Raw genomic sequence first — 11,034 nt, 5'->3', positions numbered from 1 at the left:
TCGTCGTCCACAGACGATCGTGATGCAGCGGGACAGACAACGTGAGCGCGAAGCAAGATCAACTCGTCTTTCGCCGTCAACAAAATCTCAATTGACCTGCGATACACCGCAAGGTCGTGTTCCCGTTGTGGGCCCCAGAAATTCTCGCCGCCGATCTAATAGAGAGGCCCATTATGACGCATTTAGCCGCCGAGGCCAAAGCACGAGACTGCACAGCGACAGTGTGGAGCTAGAATTCGAGCGAGAACATCCAGATGATAATTCGAATGAAGAGGGGCCGACTGCACGTCTTCCACTACGCCGGCGTGACAAACAAGCCGAAAACCGCAACCGTTCCCAGCGAAACCTTGAGACGAAACAAGATTCTAGCGCAGCTGAGAACCAGAAGCTCGACAGCTTGGACGAATTACTACTTGGCAAGGGTGAAGAGAGAAGCCCAGAAGAAGAAGAAGCAGAGGCTAGGAAATATGCGGAGATGGCGAGGTTCGACCGGCTCGAGAACTTGCTTATCTCACAGCAGGAAGCTCACGTTGATAAGAAAAGGGACAAGGTGGCAGATGCCAAAGGAGCTCCACAGGAAAAACCCAAGTCCGCAGATCGAGGCGGCTCACTCGGCGAAAAGGAAGGTCTTCCGCTCGACACACCTCCTACTGTTGGTGATGGTGCCCTCGTGAACTTCGATTTTGACAGATTTCTGCACGTCGATGCCTCCGATGACCTCATGGAAGCTCCTCCATCTGATGACAGAGATGTCTCCAGATATCAGGAAGAGATGATGGCATTGGAACGGCAGAGCAAGAAACGTTCGACAGAAGCACTAGAGCTGCCGCAGAAGACACGGTATATTTTATCGATAGCTGCGTGCCGTCCTACACAGGCCACTGCTGAAGATTACTTTTCTGACGATAGCTTCGAAGTTCGTTCCGTGTCACCCATGTCACCAATGGCCAATGTCGGGACCAAACGCTCAGATTCTGACAATAAGGCTTTGGTGGGCTCACACGCAGATTACGGCAGTATTCGGGGTTTGCAACCGGCAAATAGCATGGACAATAGAGGCTCTTCTGTAGCCGCACTTGTTCCACGCCCAACGTACTGGGAGAGGTACCAACTTGGTCTTCGAGAAGACAAATTTGGTACTCCGGAAGGGGTCGCTACGGATAAAGAAACGTTTGGAAAGCTGATAAGGGCACCGAGCGAGCCGACTCAGTCAAGTTCATATGAAGACCGATGTCACCGAAGGCGTCGCAAGTGTGAGAATAGCGAGCGATCAGAGAGTCGTACTGAGCTGGAGTCTGCCGCACATCGGAAGCAACAACGCTCAGACAAAGAGAAGTACAAACTGAAGTCAAGGGTCACATCAAGTCGTTCGGGCTGTAATAATGTGGCAGATTGGCCTGAAAGGATATCAGTTTCTCCCGCTGTAACATCGATCGGATCCGAACCCGCAAACACAAATTCGGCCAGCAAGAGAAGACGAACTGAAGTTGCGATCAGCGATGGGAGTGTGCGCAAGGAGCAAAGAGACATCGTGGATGTATTGCTTGAGCAGTGGACCATGCCGATGAGCAAATAGTTGTCCTCCTTGACCTTTGGTAGTCGTTGCTGCTCCGAATATCATGTCACCAGGCTGAGTCTGCGTCTCACATTGCTTGAGGCTTTGGCTGCCGCTAATTGACGTGCTTGATATGCTGGCTGTACGAGCTGCCTCAAAAATGTTACCCAGACGTACGATAGAAAACGGACTCATATATTGCGATAGCAGCTACATCTGTTATTTGAGGCCTGTAAAGTGCAGACTGTGTGCTTGCTATGAACGCGCCTCAATTGTGCGCTAGACCGCACTAGCGTCATTTGCCAGCGGACCTCAGGGACAGAATAGCACCCTCATGCATAACAACCCTGCCTCGTTGAGTTCACATGCATTGGTCATCTTGAGCATCTACTTGTGTTTGGCGAGTCGCAGTTCGAGGCGCGCCGGCGTACGAGGCTGTGTCCCAATGTCAAGGCAAGCTCTTCAGCGTGCAGTACCTTGCTGAGTCGACATAGCCCGCAAGGCACCCGTACTACAACATAGACCACTTTCTTGTACGATCTTGCGACCCCCCCCCCCCAAGAAGGACTTGTGGCACAAGGCGCGAAGCTCTTGGGCCTATTGGAAGCAAACATGTACCCTGTCAGCCTTGTACGGCCTGCATGCTGCGCCGCAGTGTGGGGCTGACCACGGGATCATCAGTCGCCGCATGCCGGTGGCATTCCTTGCACCAGTATTGCCTGCATCTTCAGATGACCGCAAACTCAACAGAATACGCAGCCTCTCATCGATGGCAGAACTGTTTGCCCTGGCTGCCAGCATCCTCCAAGTTGGAGGAGCAGGAGCAAAACTATCGACAGAACTATTCGACTTTGCCTCCACAGCTGCACGCGCAGATAAGGATGTTGAAACAATAGCTAACGATGTCAGATCGACATCTGAAGTCCTCAAGCATGTTCGCAGAGTGATCCTTACGGAGTCGAGCCAGGATACACGAGTCGTAAACTCGCAAGCCGTACAGGATGCAGAGCACATCATTGACGAATGCGACGAAGTATTCAACGAACTCAGAAGCATTGTGAAGATTAGTCAAAAGACTGGACGAGATGGGAAGATGCATCTTACGTTCAAGAGCAAGATGAGCTGGCCTTTCAGGGAGCCTCGGGTTCGCTTCTTACAGAAGAGGCTGGAGACTCTCAAGACTCTTCTCTCCATGATTCTGAATGTGCTGAGCCATGCGCAGAACCAAGTTGGAGGGTAAGGTTCTCCTGCTGTCAACGGTTGTGCATTGTGCTCATGATTCCGACAGCAAGCTTGCCCAGGCGTCTTTGGATGAACAGCACAAAAACATCAACGAAGTCCTCAATAACCAGAAAGATGCGCTCAAGATTCTGGAGGAGCTACGAAGCCGATCGTGCCACACCCAACTCGACGGCTTATCAGGCGAAGGCTCTAGCCTAACCTTGCGACCACCGACAGCTACAAACCAAGTCCTGAGTATCGCAACAGCGGGTTTGGCTAGCAACAAGCAAGTGGGTGCAAATCAAGCAGCCATGGAGGCACTCAGATCACACGACCCCGACTCTTCGGATACCGATATGGTGTCAAGCGACGAAGAAGGCGAAACATTAACTGTCGAGGAGCTCAGAAAGTGCGCAAGCCGCGTACAAAAGATGCTGCGACGCATCGCGAAACTCCAACAGACGTTTGATAACGGTCAAGCGGTCAAGAATTGTAAGAAAAGACACATGCGCAAGATCTACCGACGATTCTGTCACAAGTTCGAGCTACACGTTACCGAGATTACTTGCGAAGGCCCAACAGAGGCGCAAGCAAGACCAGAACCTCATAGCAGTCCACATTCGCCTCAGGAACGAGTCTCCGCAGCTGATGTTGCTAAGTCTCATATCAGTATTGTTCAAGGCGATGAACCCACCGAATGCATTTCGACGATACCGTCATCGACCCTCTCATCTTCAACAGGACTTGAGAACGTCCCAACGGCTCTAAGAACGACGTCAAATATGCCGTGGGCTTCAGTCAAGAAGACTGGTCTGCAACATGCCGGTGTGGACAGCCCTTGTTTCACTCCACTGGCAGACGACCTAGATACCTCTGAGAGATCAGTGTCTTCCCACACAATAACTGCAGGCACAGGCTCCAAGGATGTAGGTGAACTGCAGTCTGGCGCTGTAATGACTTCCATTCGATGGCCTTCGTGGAATGTAATCGATGGTTCTGCCGACACAGCAACCTCGAATGCGGATAAGAAAGACATGGACGATGCGGCAACAAGTACCAACTTGAGTCGTCGTGCCTCTGTCGATCGCGGAGGCAATGACTCTGAACGTGTAACGCGCGCACCAGAGCAATGCTCCTCCGATGAAAGCCCATCACCAGACCGTCGTGATAATGGTCCCGACCAGCCCGACTTTACTAGCAATGACGATGCACCTGAAGACTCAACAACTTTCAGTCACTCCGACAAGCCTCCTTCCGATGCTACACTCGAGCAGATTTCAAACACTACATCAAAGCTCATCTTGCATAGAGAGGCGCAGGATCTTGCGCAGTCGCAACAAGCCCAGCTACCAGTCCAGTGGGGTCTCACGTTCCCCCCTGGATATCCGTACTGTCCGCAAGCCTTCATCGAGCAGTCAGCCTTTGATATGTCCCAAGATAGCCTTTGCCGTGCAAAGACGCCGACAGATACCCTAATAAACCACACTGGACTTTCTCCTGGTGGTTATTCGCCCGGACCGTTGATGACTACTCCACCACCTTCGCAAGGGGCGGCACCTATCCAAGACCAGCTTCCTGAGCAATCATTTTGGGACAATGGCAGTTTTTCAAATGCACCGACGTCCGTGAGGTCCCCAGATGACGACTCTTTTGAAGTGGAAATGCTCGATTCAGAAATCGCTCGCTTCTATCATCAGGACCCCAATACCACGTCTCCTCAGTGTTCTCAACACTCTGTGTCATCACAAAACACGCATGCAATCGTCCCAGCCATGAGCTCGGGCATGTTCCTTGGTGACAAAGGTACGTATCGCAGGAGTACCGGCAGGCATGCGCTGACAAAGGTAGAACTCCAAGAAGCTTTCAATACCACTATGGCTGTCAATGACTCGCGGTATCAGCAACAGTTCAATATGCACACTCAACAACAACTTGACCTGACGACACCAAACCGCACACCAATAAGCATCCAGAGTCAATCTAAAATAACTGTAGACCCAGAGCCTGTTCATGTCACCTTTGGCCCTGTTGCTAATCCGTGTGAACCATGGACCGGTCAGGGCCCTTCGAGATTTGCAGTACTTCCTCAATCCGGGCATGGTGTTTCCGATCCTGTCAATAATTCTATGTCGCTTACTGAGCTCTTGGATGCAGAAGTCGACTCTTGGACGGCAAACCCTACTGATCCAGATTACCTTGTATCTTCCAGCGAGCCCCTAGTGCCCCCTCAGGAGACGATGTTTGGCTTCACTTCACAGCATCGTGGGTCCCAAAGCTGTTTTCATAGTCCGGTAGAGCTGCGCTTCAACGGAGAGCTGCAGTCACCAGATCAGGCAAACCTTGTCAATGACAATGCGTTGTCGTCCCTGTTCACGGACAACTACATCACGCCGAGCCAGTTCGTGCCAACGTCAACATCGCCAGGTACTTCGTCAACGGGAATCTACTCGCAGTCATTCTATCAGCCAGCGATCAGCCCACAAGCCTCAGCACCAAATCCCTGTAGCTCGGATAGTAGCTCCTCGCACCAGTACGCAGACTCTGAGACGTTCGACACAATATCAGTACAACGCTTAAATACAGCGTTCTTTCCCTCCCAGTCCTCAGCAGGTGCAAGCGCCGTGCCTGCTAAGCCTGTACCGGAACATTCCTGGGATGCTTCCTCCGAGCCAGTCGCCTGCCAACACATCGGCTCAATATCGAGCGTAACGAGAGAGCAGCATGAGGAAGAGACCATGAAGAGCGGGTTGCTGCATGCATACAGGTCGTTCTTGAGACCGGCTGACAGGAAGACGGGAGAGAAGGACATCTTGGATATCTTGCTCGAACAATGGACTCTACCAGTAGCTCGACCCAGTACTGACGCAAAGTACAAGGGCCACCATGGCAGTGAAGATGTGCCATCCGTATTCAGGAGTCTTCCGACCCCCAACTGACATCCTCAATTACAAACGGACTCTTCTCCCTCAACTTCTTCCCAAACCTGTACAACACATACGGCGCCGGCGTCAACACCACCGCCGCACACCCCAACAGCGTCATCGTCCAATGCACCCCAATACTTTCATACATCGGCCGTGCCGCCATAACCATCCCACCTGCAATCAGATACCGCATCATCGTTACACTCGCCAGCGCAATCGACGCATTCTCCCTATAGCTATCGATAATATACTCGTAGCTGCTGACATACATTGCGTTCAGCACTATGCCGAAGCAGAAACATGCGCTGAGGCCGGAGTAGATTGATATCCAAGAGTAGTTTGTCCAGCCTAGCCAGAAGAGCGAGATGGGGAGGAGGGGAGAAGTGAGCATCGCGGGCCAGAGGCGAAATTCGGGGGTTACCGTGGCGCGGTCGGAGTACCCGACGCTGCGGCGCGTCCATACGTATAGAGCTGGACCTGTGAGCGAGAATGCTGTTGCGCCGAGTGCGATTGGAGCGAAGCATGCGCCCTCCTGAAAATCATTGAGGTCGTAGCGTCTCTTAAAGGTGTAGTCAAAGCCCGAAAGGAACGTGAACAGAATGATATACAGGAGGACTAGAAAGCCACCTAGGGATAGAACAGCAGGTTCTGTAGTCGCAAACTTGACTGACAGAGGCAAGACCTTCTTGATCTGTGCGAAGAAACCGGAGCCTTGCTCATGTTCGGTGACGTATCTGTCAGAGCCGGAGACGCGACGGAGATGCTTCGCTTTGTAATCAAGCAGCATGGGGAGGTAGGTCTCGGGGAGGAAGAGGAAGGCGATCAGGAAGGCGAAGGCGGAGATGAAGAGCGTGATCCAGTCGACCCATTGCCAGTTCAGGTCGTCATGCACGGCGACCCAGCCGCCTACGATGGGCGCAAGGACTGGGGCTATGGGGTGTTAGTGATGCTGAACTTTCCGGGCAGGATTTGTGGGCTGTGCTTACGGACGACGTTGACCCAGGCTATGACAGGAAACCACAGCGCTCGCTCAACAGGACGGAACATGTCGCCTATACTCGCCCCATTGATACCTAGCGTAGCGCTGCTCGCCAGACCGGCCAGGTACCTGCACACGATCTGACTTGCGTAGTCCTTGCTGAGTGCAGTACCTAGAATAAAGAACAGATACGTGAGCGTAAAACCCAGATACACTGGATTACGTCCGAGCGTCTGCGAAAGCGGACCGACGAAGAGACATCCAGATCCAATACCGAACAGGTACATTGCCGTGGAGGCGTCTTCTGCAACAGGACTGACGTGGTATCGCTTGCTGGCTTTGGAGTTGTCGAGGGAGTCGCACGCGCCTGCCCACGCTTGAGTGAACACAAGCATAGTTAGGATTGCCATGGTTCGTGCGCGTTTGAGGAGCGGCCAGTTCTGAGGATTGATGGGGTCGTCGTCGCCGTCGAGATTCACAACGATCTTGCCATCTTCTGTTTCCTTTTCCTCGGACTTGTTGTCGGATTGCTTGGACGCATGTTGTTCTGGGTCAGAGTCTTGAAGTGTTGTTTCAGATTGTTGTGAGCCTCGGAAGGTGCTTCGTCTCCTATGTTCCTCGCTGTATGTTTGTCGATCAGAGGATTGTTGTTGCCACTCGCGCTCGACATCCCTTCCAATCTGTTTGTATTGAACGATAGACCACATGGGTCAAAAAGGGTTCGAAAACAAAACACAAGTAAGGCCTGGGGCAGCAAGCTTTACGGGATCAGCAAGCATTTACATGCAGGAACAAGGCGAACGAAGCTTCGCCGATATGTTGCTTGACGTCACGAATGTTGCTACATTGGGCAACGCGTTCGCGTCCACTGGTACCCCATTTGGAAGATCTGTGCATTTGCGACAATTCGATGTACGTGTACTGGCCAATCACAAGGGCCCAGTGACTCAAAAATGCCACCAGTGTTGTGACGTCGAGACTCTGATCTCGACCGACCACGCAAATGGAACGCGCTAAGGTAGTATACCCGTCGTCGCCACCCAGATCGTCACCGCACTCCAACTTCTGTCATGCTCTGATTCATTGAATTATAGCTTCTCCGCACTGCCAAACCTGGCTTTGAAATATCCCTCGAACGGGGTGTACGTCAGGTCAGAAAACAGCTCGTTATGGATCTGGCTCTTGGGTCTGACGAACTCTCCTTTGCCTTGGATGCCTTTGACTAGGTACCAGAAGTCCACAGGGAACGCGCTTTCTGTGTGTTTTTTGGGTGCCTTGCTTGGATCGTCCCAGATCTCGTGCATCTTCTCTTCACCAAGCACATCCATCTCCACCTTCTTGCTTGTGTACTTTTCAAGCAGCTTGGCAATTTGAGTATGCGAGGTGGTGTCGCTGACAATATTCAGGAATTGGTTGTGGCTCTTCGCTGGTTCGAGGAGAGTGGCAACGAGGAAGTTCGCAAAGTCATCAAGGTGGGTGTAGTCCGCTTCTGCATCTGGATCGCCGATTACATGGATCGTATACCTATCGACTGAGCGTGGAGACTGTGTCCATGGACACCACACCTTCTCACGATCTTGGTTGTAGAAGTCGCCACAGCCAATCATGGTGAAGCTCATCTTGCCCAATCGAACAGCAGGATGAGTGACGGCACGCTCGTTGGCTCTGCAACGAATTAGCTCTTGAGACTCCAGCACGCGGAGAATATAAAGCTTACAATGCCTTCATGTTCCATGCTGGATGAATGTAACCCATGGGATCGTTTGGCTTGCGGTAGATTTGATGGAAGCCATACTCGCTTGGGTAGAACCGCTGCACACCCGCATCGGCGGCTGCATCTTGGATGATCGCCTGGGCTTCAAGGGCCGGACCGTTCAGCGCGGAGACCACTGCATCGACACCCTTCAGGTCTTGCGTAAGCTGCTCTTGTGTCACCTTCTTAAGATCGAAAGTCTTGATAATGACCGATTTTGAAACTTGCGATTCAGATCCAGGTGGCACAAAGGCAATAACCTTGAAGTCTTTCCGCTTATTTGAGATCAACGCATGGAGGATACGCTCACCGATCTGCCCGCTAGCGCCGAATAGCGCGATTGTGGTGAAAGCTGCGGGCAACCCGTAGTTGTCTGCGTGACTGCTCATCGTTGGTGTTTTTTTTCTGTTTGGGTTGGTCTCCAGGAGTTTGGATCGATATTCACAAATCCCGTAAACGGTGGTTGATAAGTCGTGGTTGGATGATGACGCAACTATTGCCAGCATATGATGCGCAACTTTACCACAACAATATCCCGAGATCGTCGCAGGGGTGTGCAGGTTGGTATGCCCGTGCATACATTGTGAATAAAACTACATATTCGAACTCTGAAGCCAGAGTGTTGCGATCTTTGTAGTAGCAAGAGAATATCTTGATTCCGCGGTTGTGAGCAAATCGCCGGGAGTCCACGGAAGGACACATGCTTATGGAAGTACCAATACAGATGATGTGCTCCGCGGGAACAGTTAGCTGGGTATACAGGCTGGGTATACAGGCTGGGTATACAGGTTGGGTATACAGGTTGGGTATACAGGTTGGGTATATAGGTCATGATGTATCTCTTGCTCTCTGACCTCAAGTTGACATTGCTGTCACGATTCCACCCACTTTCTGATCAAACTCCCTTTTCCATAATGGCATCATCGCTCTTGCTCTGGGGTCCATCGCGTCCATATCGAACACCTCCAGAATGATCTCGTGACGATCGGCGATATCTTGTGCCGTGTCCGACTGGTACTGTCTGATAATGCAACATTCTAGGTGTCGTAGTTTGTCTTTGCGACGATCAATGATGTTTTTGACCAGCGACTTCAGCGATTGCTCAGACGGTAATGGGAAGTCGGTGTTCAGATGAACTTCGCAAATGCTGTCTGGAAGCATATCGCCCAAGCATGGAATGTCGCTGTGCGTCCATGCTTCGGCGCCATCAGGAACGAAAGCATCGCGACCAAGTCGCTGCCCACTTTCGAGAGGTGGTCCACAGAAGGGGATCACGTCTACCTCTAATTTGCGCAATTTTGGGAAAGAGTGGAACGAGGAAAGGCCGTTGATGATATCTCCGTGTATCTCATCCACTGTAATGGCAAGATCAATTAGCTGTTTGCCGAGTCGGTCGGCCAGTGTCTGTAGAAACTCTCCAGGGTTCCAGTCGACTTCCAGACCATCCCACTTCGTCTGGTGAGAATACTTGAAGATCGTGACAGCGGGCGTGTTGGCCAGAAGAGCGTCCAGACCATGCGCATCCATACAGCAACTGGCAAACTCTATCCTCGTCAAAGGCGATTTGCTTGCGTAACGCCAATGGAACGGGATGCCGCCCCAGTCATTGTCGATAGCGACGCAACTAACGGCGTACAGATTTCGGATGCTGTTCAGGACCATGAACGGCTGTAGACATTGTAGACCGACACGAACATCGTATCCTTCTTCTGTAAAAGGCATGATAGTCTCCAGGGATTGCAGAGCTTGCCATCTGCGCTTATGAGTGTTGTCATTGGACATAGAGACTAGTGATTCGACCGAAGGCACGAGCGCTTCAGCAGCCTCGTCACTGCGGACCTCGTGCCACCTATCTGGTAGTTGTAGGGTTTTGAGATTAGGAAGTAGCGCGAGCAGAGCGACAGTAGCGTAGAGCTTGTCAACCCTCTCGATGTCTGTGGCCTGGTCTTCCTCCATAATCTCAAACCACCACTCCTCCAGATCTGCGTTTTGGAAGAATTCTGCATTACGCAGGAGGCTTTTGATTTCTTGCATTGACTGCTCATCGTCTCGGAAGTTGTCGGTGACACCCTGGCTGTTGATATCTTCGTCTGATCGCCGGTCCCATAGGCTCAGCGTTTCAATGTACTCGGATATGATAGGGTTTCGCGAAATCTCGTACAGCACACTCAGCGTGTCACCGCGACGCGACGTACTTTGATTGTTTGTGTGCCTCCATCGTCGCCTCAAGGAGTTGTGGTCTTGGATCTGGGTCTTTGCGCGTTCATACACGGCTTTGCAGGAGAGAACAAAGCCTTCCAGACCAGCAGGCCCTGCGAAGTCAAGAATGTAGTCGATTATCTCGGGAGGAAGATCCAGCAGACCCATGGTGAAGCGTACAGACGTGGGCAGTAAAACAGAGGGAGTGTTGTGGTTAGCCAGCTGTCTGTCGCGTATTGGCAAGGAGCTCACGGGCGCGTTCTGGCTGAGACTGACGCCGTGCAGATCGTTGTAAGAACGAGCGACGAATCAAATTTTCCTGCACGTGTTTAGAAATGAAGGTTATCTTTGCCGGAATAAATTATCATTACATCATCAAGTCTAGGCCTTTTCGGAGTACGTC

The 11,034-nt window shown here is 51.7% G+C and overlaps 4 protein-coding genes across 4 annotated transcripts; 1 reads left to right on the top strand and 3 right to left on the bottom strand.

Annotated features, from left to right (window-relative positions):
* Positions 1-772: 772 nt before the first annotated feature.
* BU25DRAFT_414875 (uncharacterized protein) lies at positions 773-1,895 on the top strand (the record flags this gene model as incomplete). Its single annotated transcript, XM_033707402.1, has 1 exon — positions 773-1,895. The coding sequence occupies one exon, from the start codon at positions 773-775 to the stop codon at positions 1,574-1,576; it is 804 nt and encodes a 267-aa protein (XP_033557086.1). The 3' UTR covers positions 1,577-1,895.
* Positions 1,896-5,686: 3,791 nt separating this feature from the next.
* Positions 5,687-7,386, bottom strand: BU25DRAFT_479950 (MFS general substrate transporter; the record flags this gene model as incomplete). The annotated part of the gene is made up of 3 exons (XM_033711042.1): positions 5,687-6,630; positions 6,687-7,285; positions 7,337-7,386. The coding sequence occupies 3 exons, from the start codon at positions 7,384-7,386 to the stop codon at positions 5,687-5,689; spliced, it is 1,593 nt and encodes a 530-aa protein (XP_033557085.1).
* A 381-nt stretch (positions 7,387-7,767) lies between these two features.
* BU25DRAFT_425369 (NAD(P)-binding protein) lies at positions 7,768-8,821 on the bottom strand (the record flags this gene model as incomplete). Its single annotated transcript, XM_033708345.1, has 2 exons — positions 7,768-8,344; positions 8,397-8,821. 2 exons carry the CDS (start codon positions 8,819-8,821, stop codon positions 7,768-7,770), a joined length of 1,002 nt encoding a protein of 333 aa, XP_033557084.1.
* A 327-nt stretch (positions 8,822-9,148) lies between these two features.
* On the bottom strand, positions 9,149-10,923 carry BU25DRAFT_202921 (uncharacterized protein). The gene has a single exon (XM_033701118.1). It carries the CDS (start codon positions 10,797-10,799, stop codon positions 9,288-9,290), a length of 1,512 nt encoding a protein of 503 aa, XP_033557083.1. The 5' UTR covers positions 10,800-10,923; the 3' UTR covers positions 9,149-9,287.
* Positions 10,924-11,034: the final 111 nt, after the last annotated feature.

Source organism: Macroventuria anomochaeta (assembly GCF_010093625.1).
Source record: "Macroventuria anomochaeta strain CBS 525.71 unplaced genomic scaffold BU25scaffold_41, whole genome shotgun sequence".
NCBI classification, from domain to species: domain Eukaryota; kingdom Fungi; phylum Ascomycota; class Dothideomycetes; order Pleosporales; family Didymellaceae; genus Macroventuria; species Macroventuria anomochaeta.
The sequence above is the reverse complement of the archived record's forward strand: the minus strand, read 5'-3'. Positions and strand labels throughout refer to the sequence as shown.

Coding starts and splice junctions, on each gene's coding strand:
- BU25DRAFT_202921 (XM_033701118.1), bottom strand. CDS start 10,799: ATGGGTCTGCTGGATCTTCCTCCCGAGATAATCGACTACATTCTTGAC.